At 52.2% G+C, this 14249-nt stretch overlaps 1 protein-coding gene across 1 annotated transcript; it reads left to right on the forward strand.

Moving 5' to 3' along the window:
- Positions 1 to 17: 17 nt before the first annotated feature.
- On the forward strand, positions 18 to 3488 carry ILS1 (isoleucine--tRNA ligase; the record flags this gene model as incomplete). Its single annotated transcript, XM_065756362.1, has 4 exons — positions 18 to 92; positions 217 to 555; positions 619 to 2320; positions 2380 to 3488. 4 exons carry the CDS (start codon positions 18 to 20, stop codon positions 3486 to 3488), a joined length of 3225 nt encoding a protein of 1074 aa, XP_065615602.1.
- Positions 3489 to 14249: the final 10761 nt, after the last annotated feature.

Consider the following 14249-nt stretch of genomic DNA (forward strand, 5'->3'; position numbering starts at 1 on the left):
GCCTTCCGATCAACATCATGTCTATTGACTTCCCTAAGGAGGAGGAGGCTGTCCTCCAGAGATGGCGCGAAATCAAGGCATTTGAGCGTCAGGTAAGCCCGATCTCTTTTGCCCCCAGAGACAACAGTCGCACTCTCTGTTTGCGTCAATAACATTTCGTGTTTTTTTTTTATCCCGTACTGACAATCATCGCGCACGCAGCTCGAGTTAACACAGGGCAAACCCCTTTACACCTTCTACGATGGGCCTCCTTTCGCCACTGGTCTTCCTCACTATGGCCACTTGCTCGCCTCCACCATCAAGGACATCATCCCGAGATATTGGTCCATGAAGGGCTTTCACGTCGAAAGGCGTTTTGGGTGGGACACCCATGGACTGCCCATCGAGCACGAGATTGATAAGAAGTTGGGCATTTCTGGCAAGGCTGCTGTCATGAAGTTGGGATTGAAGAACTATAACGCCGAATGTCGATCTATTGTCATGCGCTACAGCGGGGAGTGGCGTCATACCGTTGAGAGACTCGGCCGTTGGATTGACTTCGACAACGACTACAAGGTAAGATCATTCACCACGTACCTTGTAGTATCACTAAGACTGACGAACACTTGTTCCCCAAAGACCATGGACCCTACCTTTATGGAGTCCGAATGGTGGGTTTTCAAGCAGCTATTCGACAAAGGCGCTGTCTACCAGGGCCATCGCGTGATGCCTTACTCAACAGCCCTAACTACAGCATTGAGCAATTTCGAGGCCAATCAGAACTATCAGGATGTCAGCGACCCTGCCATCGTCATCTCATTTCCCCTGGTCGAAGATCCCGAGACTCACCTGCTGGCATGGACGACGACTCCATGGACTTTGCCTTCGCATCTCGGCTTGGCCACGCATCCTGATCTCGAATACATCAAGATTCTTGACGAGAAGTCAGGCAAGAAATACATTCTGCTCGAGAAACTTCTTGGTACACTGTACAAGGACGTGAAGAAGGCCAAGTTCAAGATCCTTGAGAAGATCAGCGGCAAGGCCATGCTCGGCTGGAAGTACGAGCCCCCTTTCAACTACTTCTACGAAGAATACAAGGACGTTGCCTTCAGGGTACTGAACGCTACCTACATTACCGATGACAGTGGTACCGGCATCGTTCACCAGGCACCCGCTTTCGGTGAGGACGATTACAACGTCGCCGTTGCAGCTGGCATTGTCACCGAAAACAGGGCGCCTCCCGACCCTATTGACGACAGCGGTCACTTCACCGGCCGCGTTTCTGATTTCGCCGGCATGCACGTCAAGGAGGCCGACAAGCACATCATCAAACACCTGAAGGGTGCCGGAAAGATCGTGGTCGACTCCACGCTCAAGCACTCATACCCTATGTGCTATCGTTCTGACACCCCTCTCATTTACCGCGCAGTTCCCTCGTGGTTCGTCCGTATCCCCGAGATTATCCCTCAAATGCTGGAGAACATTAAAGGCTCGCATTGGGTGCCCTCTTTTGTCAAGGAGAGGCGATTCGCCAGCTGGATCGAGAACGCCCGTGACTGGAACGTCTCACGAAACCGTTACTGGGGTACCCCCATCCCACTATGGGTCAGCGATGACTTGGAAGAGCGAGTATGTATCGGCAGCGTGCAGGAGTTGCGTGAGCTGAGTGGCTACACTGGAGACTTGTCTGATCTTCATCGAGACAGCATCGACCATATTACGATTCCTAGCAAGATGGGCAAGGGGACTTTGAGACGCATTGAGGAAGTGTTTGACTGTTGGTTTGAATCTGGCAGTATGCCATACGCCAGTCAGCACTATCCCTTCGAGAATGTTGAAAAGTTCGAGAAGTCGTTCCCTGGTGACTTCATTGCCGAAGGCTTGGATCAGACCAGAGGATGGTTCTACACTCTACTTGTCCTCGGCACGCATCTGTTCGGCAAGATTCCATTCCAGAACTGCGTTGTCAATGGCATAGTTCTGGCCGAGGACGGAAAGAAGATGTCGAAGCGCCTCAAGAACTACCCAGTCCCTGATTTGGTCATGGATAAGTACGGATCCGACGCCCTCCGTCTCTATCTCATCAACTCGCCAGTCGTGCGTGCTGAACCACTGAGATTCAAGGAGTCTGGTGTCAAGGAGGTTGTTCAAAAGGTTCTGCTACCTCTTTGGAACAGTTACAAATTCTTCGAAGGCCAGGTGACGCTGCTCAAGAAGGTCGAGGGAATTGATTACACTTGGAGTCCAAAAGCCCTGTCGAACAACGAGAACGTGATGGATCGGTGGATCTTAGCTAGCTGCCAGAGCTTGCTGCAATTCGTCAACCAGGAGATGAGTGGTACGTTGAGACTCTCACACTTGTCTCCATAAACCTCGCTAACATGCCTTTTCTACTAGCCTATCGACTTTACACCGTTGTCCCGCGTCTGCTCGGGCTCATTGAAAACACCACAAACTGGTACATCAAGCTCAACCGAAGACGTCTCAAGGGTGAGAATGGAGTCGAGGACACCCAACATGCACTCAACACCCTATTCGAGGTCATCTTTACGCTGTGCCGCGGCCTTGCTCCTTTCACTCCCTTCATCACCGACACCATTTACCAAAAGCTCCGCCCCTTCATTCCTAAGGAGGCCGAGGCAGAAGACGCGCGCAGCGTCCACTTTTTGCCGTTCCCCGAGGTGCGCCAGGAGTTGTTCGACGAGGTCGTCGAGCGTAGAGTCGGTAGAATGCAGAGGGTCATTGATCTGGTCAGAGTGTCTCGCGAGAGAAGAGCAGTCGGTCTCAAGACCCCGTTGAAGACGCTCGTGGTTATTCATCGCGATCCTCAATATCTCCAAGATCTCGAGTCTCTCTCGTCTTACATCAAGGAGGAGATGAATGTAAGAGATCTAGTCCTCACATCTGACGAGGCCAAGTACAACGTCCAGTATAGCGTTACTGCCGACTGGCCTGTGCTAGGTAAAAAGCTCAAGAAGGACATGGCGCGGGTCAAGAAGGCGCTCCCGACGCTCGGTAGCGACGCTGTCAAGGAGTACTCGGAGAAGAAGGTGATTCTCGTCGATGGAATCAAGTTGGAGGAAGGCGATCTCGTTGTGAGACGAGGCTTGAAGGAGGATGAGTCCTCGAAAAATCTGGAGACCAACTCGGACAATGACGTGCTCACCATTTTGGACGCGGAGCTTCATGTGGAACTTGCCCACGAGGGTCTCGCAAGAGAGATCATCAATCGCGTACAGCGTCTCAGGAAGAAGGCCAAGCTGCAACCGACGGATGACATCAAGATGGAATACAAGGTTATCAGCGACCCTGACAACATTGGCCTGGAAGAGGTGTTTGTTTCGCAAACTAAAGTCATTGAGAAGGCGCTCCGCAGACCGGTGGACAAGCACGAAGTTACTACGGTGGAGGGCGAGGTACCGAGCGAACAGCAGAAGGGAGTCATCGCAGAAGAGGAGCAAGAAGTGCAGCATGCGACATTCTTACTCCGCCTGCTCGAGCTTTAGATGCGAGGTATGTAGTGAGAGCAACCTTGAGGTAGCTTGGATCACTAGTACATGGGTAGTTTAAAATGATGAAGGCCTAAGAGGTCTGAAGAGAAGATCGATTTCACTGCAACAAGGCTCGAAGTCTTAGAGACTGCTCTATTGTGCTTCTACCATGATTATTTTGCTTTGCGAGCAGCAACCTTTTGATTGAACGATTCAGTGTCAGCGACGTGGTAGACTCAGTAGAGACAGAGGTGGAAAGGGGCACGGTGGTGAGAAGTACAAGATAGCAATCCTTCAGTCTTAGAAACTCCTTCAAACACTTATCCTTATGGACGGAGTTGTAGTCGGCAACGATGCACTTGCCGTACGTGGAGGTCTATTTCTTGGTCAGTACGTCTTCGAACCGTAAAGTAGCTACGGCTGGACCAGGGGCCTTGACCGAAGGACTGACCTCGGCTGAACATTGACTGACTGCGGCTGCAAACTTCTGGATTGGCCGTGTGCGAACCATGATAACTGCTTGGGATGGGCCTCGGGTAGAAGGGGGTGGAAGCAGAATGAAAGATGTGATTGTTGCGCAGTTGATGGAATTACGTCGTCACAATATGAAGGTACGGGTGGCCGAATCTACCTTGGGACTGATCAAAGACGTCGCCGAAGTCTTGCCTTAGGATAAGGTAGGCAGGCAGCGGGTGTGGTAGGTACCTTTGGTAGGTTCCTTAACTCAGTTAGGAACCTCCCTTCCTATGAAGCCATGGGCTTGCCTTAGCGTGATAGGGTGAGCACATATTGAATAAGAGGCCTGTTGGGCTAAGTCCAAGATTCGGTTATATGCATAGCTTTCAGACCTACCTACCTATTGTAGGGTGCCCAATGGATCATGAAATCCAGCTGTGGCGGGGGGGAGGAGCAGCACAGGGTGACAGGGCACAAGCTCTGGGCCCTTGGTAGCACCCATGAACAGACGGGTTCGAGCAGGCTGACCTATCAGCAATGCGTCGCGACACCAGGATCAATTGCAGCCCAGCCAACAGCAGCGTACCCATAGCGGCTATCTTGGTGCTCCGCCATAGGACGCGAAATAAACAGACGGGGGGAAGAAGAGAATAGGAAGAGGAGAAAAAAAAAAAAAAGACGGGGTTGGGAGCGACCGTGGATTGACCACTTGCTGATACCCGCAAATATATCTGTGTCTGTCTGGTCAAGACTGCTGCAAGAAGTGGAAGCAGCTAATACATCACAATATACCTGACCTGCCTATTGTGACACCCGGTCTTCTCCCCGTCAACCTCGATTTTTGGACATCATCCATCGTCGCCCTTCACCGGCCAATTGCGACCTCGTTAGTCCCCTACGCGCCTAACCCGTAGCGCGCGGTGGACATGGCAGCGCCGCGACCAGCTTATTGCCATCATTCCGATTTGCGACTTTTTGCGACGCGACTCAACACCAGCTACATGATCAATCATCGCTGCAAAACGTGAAGCTCTTTCACAGTCCAACTTGTCGCGATCAAATGTATCCAGCATTCTTGCCCGACTATACACCATCACCGGGATCAAACCTGGCTCCTTAGCATTACGAAGGCAAGCTGTAATCGTACTCGGCTATCGCTACCACCATCATCATCATCACTACCACCACCACCACCGCCCCACACTCTTCTACAGCCGTTCTATTATGCTCCCAGCCTGGCGCCAGTTCACATGCCGTCGCTGCCGCATCGCCCAGTGCTGGCCCCCCGTGACGGCATATCCAGCTTTGTGTCTGTCCAAAGCTCGGATTCCTATTACAGCGATCATGGTAAGTGCAGCTCAAAGTGCACCTTTACAGCATCATTACCTACACCCACCATGCCTTCGACTGCAAAGCGCACTCCGTCTGACGACGTCTCACAGAAATCGCCATTCTACACCGTGTCGTCACGGCAGCCCAGGAGAACCTCGAACTCCTTCCCGAGGGCGAGCGGCTGGCAACAAACGCCTTATTCCAGGCTTATGATGCCGTGCTCCCACTCTTTGGCATCGATCCGGAGGAGGAAAATCATATCTCGCGCCTCGTATTCCGCGTTGGCGGTGAACGTGGCGAAGGGTCACTCCAGGAGAAACTTGACGCCGTCTTATCAAGGATGGGCATCGGCCTCGAGTTCGGAAGTGAAGGTTCCAGGGTATTATCGAACAACGGCGACGACGGAGACGAAGACGGAGACGAAGACAGAGCCGGAGCCAAATATGAGGAGGCTGTTCCGCCACAGCCTACGCTTACGGACACGGACCGAGACTCTGACACGTCTGGATACGAGTCCTCCAAAGAGGTTGAGCTTGCACTCCGAGAACCAAACGCGCCTCTGCCACCTTCGCAAGCGCAAGCGTCACATCACTTGGACGACGCTGAATCTCCCCCAAGGCTGACACGCGTTGGCTTGGTATCGAATCACTTGGATCTAAAGCCTATCAGCCATAATAAACTGCCATCCCAAAGCTATACTCCCTCGACGGCTGGAAACACAGAACAGAGTCGCCAAAGCCGGCAGTCGGTATCTGGCACCAGTGTGCAACGTGGCGCCAGCGACACCACGGTTCAGCCCATTGAGGCGTCTTATATCCATCCTGCGAACGAGACCGAGGCGGTCGCTCTACCAATACGGACAAAGCCCGTAAGAACGGTGAACTGGCTGCTTCCGCCTGATACTGACAGCATCAGCGCCGGCACCAGTGTCGGTACTACTGCCCCAGAAGCAGTTCGAAATGGCACCAGTGTTCCTGAGATCGCGGAAGACCATTTTGTCCCTGATATTGAGACACGGAATTGTCATGAACGTGAGCTCAGTACCCTACAGCGGTCATTACACACGCCTGCTGTACGTGAGTCTACAGTCCAGGAGATTGCCGCTCGTCAAGCTGCCACGCAACAGCAAACTGGCGAAGAACCCTATGGAGGCGCGATCGAGGTTGAAGAAGCAGAGCCAGTGATTGACGACGAAATCAATGGAGACCCTGACGACGAAGCAAGATATGCGGTACTGGAATGGAAATCAACCAAGGTGAAGGGGTACTTGTTGCTCCTACGAGGACTGTCACACTGGAAACAACACGCTCTTGACAAGCTCGAACGAATGGCCGTAGCCAGGAGGCATATTTTGCGGATGCGTCACTTCGACCCGTGGGAGCTGGTCACGGCCGAAACTAGGATCCGTGGTCGTCGCGTGTTCACTTCCCGTCTTATGGCCTCATGGCTCAGGCGCGCTGGTGATGACTTGGATACAGAAGATGCAGCATTGGCCCATACCCAACGGAGTACGACCCAGAATGCCCTCAGACACTGGTCGACCTCCTGCCTGACCCCGACGGAACCTCTTTATCCGCCGCGCACTGTGTCCATTTATCTGCGACAATGGCATTCGGTTTGCTCAATTTCAGAAGGCCTAGGGTCGCACATGGAGAATCTGTATGAAGAACATGGAAGATTTCGGGTCTTGAAGACATGGTCCTACCAAGCAGCGTTTCATCTGAGAGATGTTACGGCATTCCGCAGATATCATGTCGTTCAGGGTTCTTTACACCAGTGGCATCTTGACTCAAGGGTAGAGGTCTTCAAGTCCAAGTTGGAAACCAAGCTCCTTCGTAGCTGCTTGTCGAGGTGGCAAAGCGCGTGCAAGGCGCCACCAACATTTGGCCAGACCAACGTCTTTAGCCGCGGTATTGCTGTAGAACCTGTGTCCAGCATGGCTTTGCCCAGACCGCGGCGAGGCGTGAGTTCCCTGATGGCCATATCAGATCGTCTGCTGAAGACCAAAGTTCTTGGCAATTGGCAACGGCAAGCTTCAATAGTCGCCAAGACGAGCACGAGATCGCGTCGGTTTGCATCGCATCAAGGGGCGCATAAGGCATTAGAAACGTGGCATATCGACGTCGATGAAAAAAAAAACCTCCAGAAGTGGGTGCAGCGTGGTTGTTTCTACATCAGTGCCACACATACACTCAAGACATGGCGATCCAGATCAGCTTGGAGGTCAGGGACTCGTAAATCCTATGCCCGATGCAGACAGCACGTCAAAGCTACCTTCACGAAAGGCTACCTTCATCTGTGGAAGACAGCTACCCGTGCTCACGGAAACTTGGGCTCGAAAACAGATCAGCATCACATTGTAGTGGAACATGATCGTCTCATTCACATGCTGAAATTGTGGCGAGACGAAAGCAGTCGCGATTGGGGAACGGGTATACTTCTGATTGCAGCATGGTTGGACGAATGGAACGGAATGTCCCAAGACTTCGCAGCCAAAGAGGACCGCATCAAACAGGCTTGGTCGGTGAACCTGAAGTCACGTTGGTGGAGCCAGTGGCAGTCATCTTTGCTGCAATTGAAAAGCCGAGAATACGTGGCACTGGACGTGAGGGAGAGGAACAGCAAGAAGGCTGTACGACGCCTTCTGCTACATTGGAAGGGGGACAGGAATTTGAGCACATCTCACCAGTCAGCTGCACTTAGAGCTAGTCTCGGCAGCTCAAGAAGAGGAGCTGGCTTCGTGGCCAGTCGCACCTCGCTGCCACTCTCGAGAGCAGTTCATGAACGACCCAGCGGGCCAAGTCTTAGGGGTTCTAGGATACAAGAAGTGGAGCCAACGGCTGACGACGACGATCACGACGGAACCGGGTCAGGACCAGATGCTGATGGAGTTGTAGCGGATACACCGACCCGGTGGACGGGTATGGCGTCTTCTGTGAGGCTTCCGTCCATGACACCTTTTGCTCCCCTTCCAACGCCATTCGAACGAGAGCTCCGGGAACGGTACAACCGAAGCGTGCCTACAGCTGCCACTGGCCATATGAGCAGCCTCTCCTTCGCACAGGCGCAAAGACTCTCTGTGGCCGGGACACGGCGAGCAGCTAAGGAGAATACAGCGGATGATGGGAGAGGTGGTTGATGGGACATGGGCGGAAACCTTTTATGAGAACAGGTGATATGCAACGGTCATGTGGATATCATTCGTATGTTTGGAAACCTTTAACCGGTATACCCAGACTATGTATTTTTGTATTACAAATGAAGCCTTTTGGCATGGGCTAGAGATCAGTGTTTGTTCTTCTGGTATCGTTGTGGAACAAATGCTCATCATCTGCCTAAGTGAAGATGCGATATCTTAGGTATCAGTCGGGCAGGTTGTTGGCTCACCTTGAGCCTGCTTGAGGTAGGTACCCACCTTAAAGTAGCTAGCTATCTTACCTACCAATACGGAGGATGTATACAGATGCAAAGGGACCAACTGGGTGACAAAAAAGAGCAATCCAATGCTGGAGTGGCCCCCTTCTTATTACCCGTGCCATTGTGATAAATGCATCACTACGGCTTGCCAGACGTGTTGTCTGAGGAATATCTTAAACAAAACAAAATCAAAAGTAGTAGTAGTTATAAGGTAGAATGAAGAAGGTGGAGAGAGTTGAGGTACCGTGGGTACTGAGCAGCAAACCGTCATGTCGCTGTCACCCTTTTGGAGACGTAAGGTACCGATCGACCCCACACCCCTGGGTTTACCACCCGCTGCAGTGCGCATTGCGCACGCCTAGGCACGGTATTAGTACGGATACGTTACCTTCCTTGCGCCTGGGAACCTTACCATGGCATGGTCCAAGTTTAAGCTCCTCACAACACTTGCATTGACCGAACTCGGTCTATGACAGAGCTCAATCCGCACGCCAAATCAGACGAGGAGCCTTTGGAAAGACTTACCAATTCTCAAACACTGACTCAAGCCCAACCCGCGATACTCGACAACTATCGAGGCACCACGTCCGCCTAAGCAATGCTGCTGTGGTTTTCTTGCTAGTAGGATGAGAGCAGTCCTCCCAGGTAGGCCGAGGTCTGGGCTTCAAGCTCTCGCGACGGGCTTTTGGGACTCGAGGCACTTCAATGTGAGCCACTTGATCATGCTTTGATGACCTTCTATCATTATCGCTTCCGCTGCCATAGTGCTGACTTCTGATCACCCAGGTCTACATAACCGGCAGCGCGTTTACCATACTTGGCGATGCCGACACCATCATTCAGACAATATACGACGACGATCCGAGCCAGTTGCAGGCCGCAGCCTTCGACGAGTCCTCGGGCAAGATTGCAACCTGCACCGAGTCCGTTATTCGAGTCTATAAACCTTTTGGGCAATACGAAAATGCGCTAAAAGTAAGTTCGTCCTCCTTACCAGGCGACGTTGTCTTTGCCCTTGGGGTCCATCTCCCATTCTGCTACCCGTTCCGCACCTGTCGCCCGTACTAGCTTGCGAACAAATGCTGACGATACTCCTGCGTATCAGTGGGGTCTGCAATCATCGTACCCAGTTCCTGACCACCAACATGCCACCAAAGGGATATCTCTAAGCTGGGGCGGCAACGAGGAGCTCCTGGTTGCCCACTCCGCGTTATACTTATACTCAACCGTCGACGAGCCGGAACAGTTATGGAACAAACCCCTTCCGAATTCCGTCAAACTAGCAGAGATATCCTACGATTCAGCATACATAGCATGCGTAGGCGCGCATGACTGTCTCGTCAAAGTCTGGCGCCGCTTGACATATGGTGCTGAAGATGTGCGCTTCGACCTGGCCTACCTACGCCACCCAGATCTAGTAACGAGCCTGCGTTGGCGAAAACCGCTGCATACCAATCAAACTTTAGAGAACGTTCTTTTTACAACATGCGCCGATAACGTTGTCCGAGTATGGACAAGCACTGACACGCATGCCTTTCGACACGTGAACCTTTGGGGGTCCATCGACTTGGTTTCGTCCTTCCGAGATCTTGGACTTAGTTTCACCACGACTACAGCGCCGCTAGTTACCTTCGTCATTGATGGAAGAGAGGTGTCTGCTGCTACAGAGCTGGCTGTCCAGCGGTGTTCCGTGAAGGAAGAACCACGCGATGCTGCTCTCGAATGCCTCATTTCTTTGGCCAACAACAGCGCCGAGCTATGTGTCGCCTCTGACGCCGTTGGAAACATGGTGGTATTTGCTTTTGAGGACGTGGGCTCCAAGACGAGAAAGTTCCATGATGCCATCAGAGTGACAAGTTTTAAGTCACACACTCTTGATTTCAGGTCTGACCAGTATGTCAGCATACAAAGCTATTGCGACCGAGCCACCGGGCGACTGCATGTACTCGTTCACGATTTTGACGGCCAGATCCAAATATACGACGCCGACTTGGCAGAGTTTCTAAGCGCAAAGAACAAGTCAGGCCGTCTTGCGCGGCGCTGTATCTGGGCCGGCCATTCAGCGCCTATCCAAAAAATGGTTCGAAACTTCAGTGGTCGAGCTGTTGTTTCTAGAACCGAGGAAGGCGAAAGCATTGTTTGGACGCACTCCGAAACCAGTCAGACCAGCCTGTCACGCCAAAGTGTCATCCAAGGAAACGCTCACATCCATCGAATATGTGTGTTACGCAAAGGCCGTTTTGTCATATTCCTAGAGCAAGGGAAAATATCACTATGGGACTGTCGGCACCAGAAAGCAATATTACTCGCGAGTCAATCGTACGATATCTCAGGGAAGCCCTTGTGCTTACTGATTCTGCCTCGGCATCGAGTTGAGGAGTATGCCGTTGCTCATATTGCAACTGTCACGTCGGATGAGGAAGGGCTTGTTTGGGAAGTCAATCTACCTCGATACTCCAGTCAAGGTGTTGATGTACATGCCAATGGCCAAGACGAGACCTCGATCAGCGAGTTTTGCAGATTCAAACTGAAAGACGCCGAGGGGATCGCCTATATGCTCCCCGTCGACCCAGCGGGATCTACGCCCGCCACATCTGGCTTTCTTGATGTATTTGCTAGGGACATCGCAGTGTCATACACACACGCAGGACGGGTAGACTTTTGGACAGCGAGGGTCGGCAATACGGGAAAAAGTGTCGGATGGCTCTCGACCTCCTCAGCAGAGACAGGCCTTGTCGAACCGGCTCTTGTCAGTGGCAGCACTCTCAAGAAAGCTGCAATCGTGGATTCCGCAAGGTCCCAGCTGTTTATTTGGGACATCGGTGGCGCTCGACTTGAGTTTACACAGGACTATGGAAGACACAATTCGATACAAGACCTTGACTGGACTTCGACGCCAGATTCACAATCCATCCTCGCCGTTGGCTTCCAATCAAAAGTCGTTCTGCTCAGCCAGATGCGGTTTGACTACTTGAACAAAGGTCCGGCCTGGGCCGCAGTCCGGGAGATCAGTATTCGCGAATTCACTCCTCACCCAATAGGAGATTCGACCTGGCTAGGCGATGGACATCTCGTTATCGGTTCAGGTAACCAGATGTTCGTTCACGGGAGGGAGTATGACCTATCCGGCTCCTTGATCAACAGCCTGCAACTGCCGCACAGGAAGAACGGCGTCTGGGATCTTTTTGACGCTGTTCAGAGGTTTAACGGCCCTCTGCCGGTTTTCCACCCTCAGTTCCTGAGCCAATGTATCCTTGCAGGGAAGAGCACCATAGTCCGAACGATTCTGATGTCACTGCACAAAACTCTCAAGTTCCTCATTGCAGGTGAGACGGTCGATGACTACCTTGGACTCGAACCAGCGGTTTTCTACTCATCCGGGGTAAGGCGTTTGTTCATTGCATTGACTATTACTTCAACCAAAGGTGGAGCAGAGGCTAACGTACTCACCAGGCCTCACCGACGCAAGCATCAGAGTCCCAGGTAGGGTCTCACTTCAGTCTGCAAGTATCTGCCGACGAGACAGACGACTCAGAGGAGCCTTTCAGCGAAGAAACTGCACTTGCCATCAATGTTCGTCTTACCAAAGTTGGCCTCCAACAGCTGTCGGGTCATGAGCAAATACAACTGGCTGATATCGTTGAATGCGTGGGGATCGTCGAGAAACAGCGCAGATCCCTGGACGAGAATGGTGCACGTTTTATGCTCTTTTTCCGCCAGCATGGGCTTCGCAAGGGCCGGACAAGCGAAATCCAGATGTCCTGGCGAGAAATCAACTGGGCTTACCACTCGACCAGCCAGGATATTCTCACTGATTTCGTCTCCAAACAATGCCACGGTGCACTACGCTGGGAGGATGCGCGGGAGAGCGGCATGTTTATGTGGCTCACCGATCGGAATGCCTTGGTACGTAAGCCCTGTTTGCACCGCCAAGAAGTGCATATCAGTTAACAATAAGCGTAGCTTGCGCAATTCGAAATCGTTGCACGTAACGAATACACCAAGAGCGAGATGAAGAATCCAGTTGACTGTAGCATCTACTACCTGGCTCTCAAGAAGAAGACAGTCCTACAGGGACTCTGGCGAATGGCTCACTGGAATAGAGAGCAGGGGGCAACGCAGAAGTTGCTGTCCAATAACTTTGAAGACCCGAAATGGAGGACGACGGCGCTGAAGAATGCTTACGCGCTGCTAAGCAAGCGACGCTTCGGTGGGTCAAGAAGTGTACTAATGAATTTCTGAGGCTGACATACGGGCACACAGAGTACGCCGCAGCATTTTTCTTACTTGCGGACCACCTGCAAGATGCTGTCAATGTCTGTTTGAATCAACTTAAAGATCTTCAGCTCGCAGTAGCTATCGCGCGTGTCTACGAAGGAGACCGAGGTCTAGTGTTGACGAAGCTCCTGGAAGAAGAGGTACTAGCTGTGGCCGCCAAGGAGGGCAACCGCTGGCTTGCATCCTGGGCCTTCTGGATGCTGAATCGCAAGGATATGGCGGTCCGGGCCCTGATTGTAAGTTCCGTTACGTGGCTCTCAAATGATCTGCCGTTTTCTGCCAGTACCTAACGTATCCTTGGTGTTGTAGTCACCGGTTTATACCCTGGTTGAGACGCCGTGCTCTCCAAACATGCAATCGAAATTGTTCCTCACAGACGACCCGGCATTAGTAGTACTATACTCACAGCTACGGCAGAAAACGCTCCAGACCCTTCGCGGAGCCTCAAAGGTTACACCACGCGTCGAATGGGAATTCGTCCTCCATAGTGCCAAGCTCTATGACCGAATGGGATGCGATCTTCTCGGCCTAGACCTAGGTAATTCCCCCGCGGCGGTATGGGTACGATTTGATGGATCTGACATGACGATAGTACGCAACTGGGAGTTTCTGAAGCCAGCCCCGCCTATTACGAATGGATTAGGCGGTGAGGTCAACCCGCTGAAGCTACTGCGCCGACGCAGCTCGCTTGTAGTTGCAGATCTGCCCGTGTCAAAGCTTCATTCCGAGATGAGATCAAGCGGGCAGGGGAAACAGTCAACTCCAACGGTTTTCCAGGAACCAGACTCAAGCTCGCTGCTTGATAGTTTCGGGTTTTGATCACAGGAGCGCAAACGGGTCTACTTGTTGCTTCAATACAATAGAGCAGGATGTACGATATGCTACCATTGTCTCGTAAAATATGAATGCATGCGGCGGGAGATGATCTTCTCAATACGTGAAAGGTGATGAGACGACTTAGAAATTGGGTATCAGAAATTGGCGACGCTCTCATGAGTGCCTAGAGGAACTTGTTGCTTACTAAGCAGAGTCACAGTTTCCCCAGTCCGAGCACGTCATCCTCAATTGTTGCCGAACTCCGTCCGGACCAGCACTGGGACCTGGACTGGTCTAGTGCTCTTTGCTGGCTAGCTATTTGATGTTCCACTGGTGAGGCAGAAGGGCGAGTCGCGCGGCCCCCGAGCCGATGGTTATTGGAACATTGTCCTTAGTTGGTGGCCCTTCTCCGTGCAGGGGGATCCGGAAGATAACAATTCAATTACGGATCCCGTATCTCGACTTCATGCATGCAGC

This window comes from Colletotrichum fioriniae, assembly GCF_027942845.1.
Source record: "Colletotrichum fioriniae strain IMI 355084 chromosome Unknown scaffold_1, whole genome shotgun sequence".
Classification (NCBI taxonomy): Eukaryota; Fungi; Ascomycota; class Sordariomycetes; order Glomerellales; family Glomerellaceae; genus Colletotrichum; species Colletotrichum fioriniae.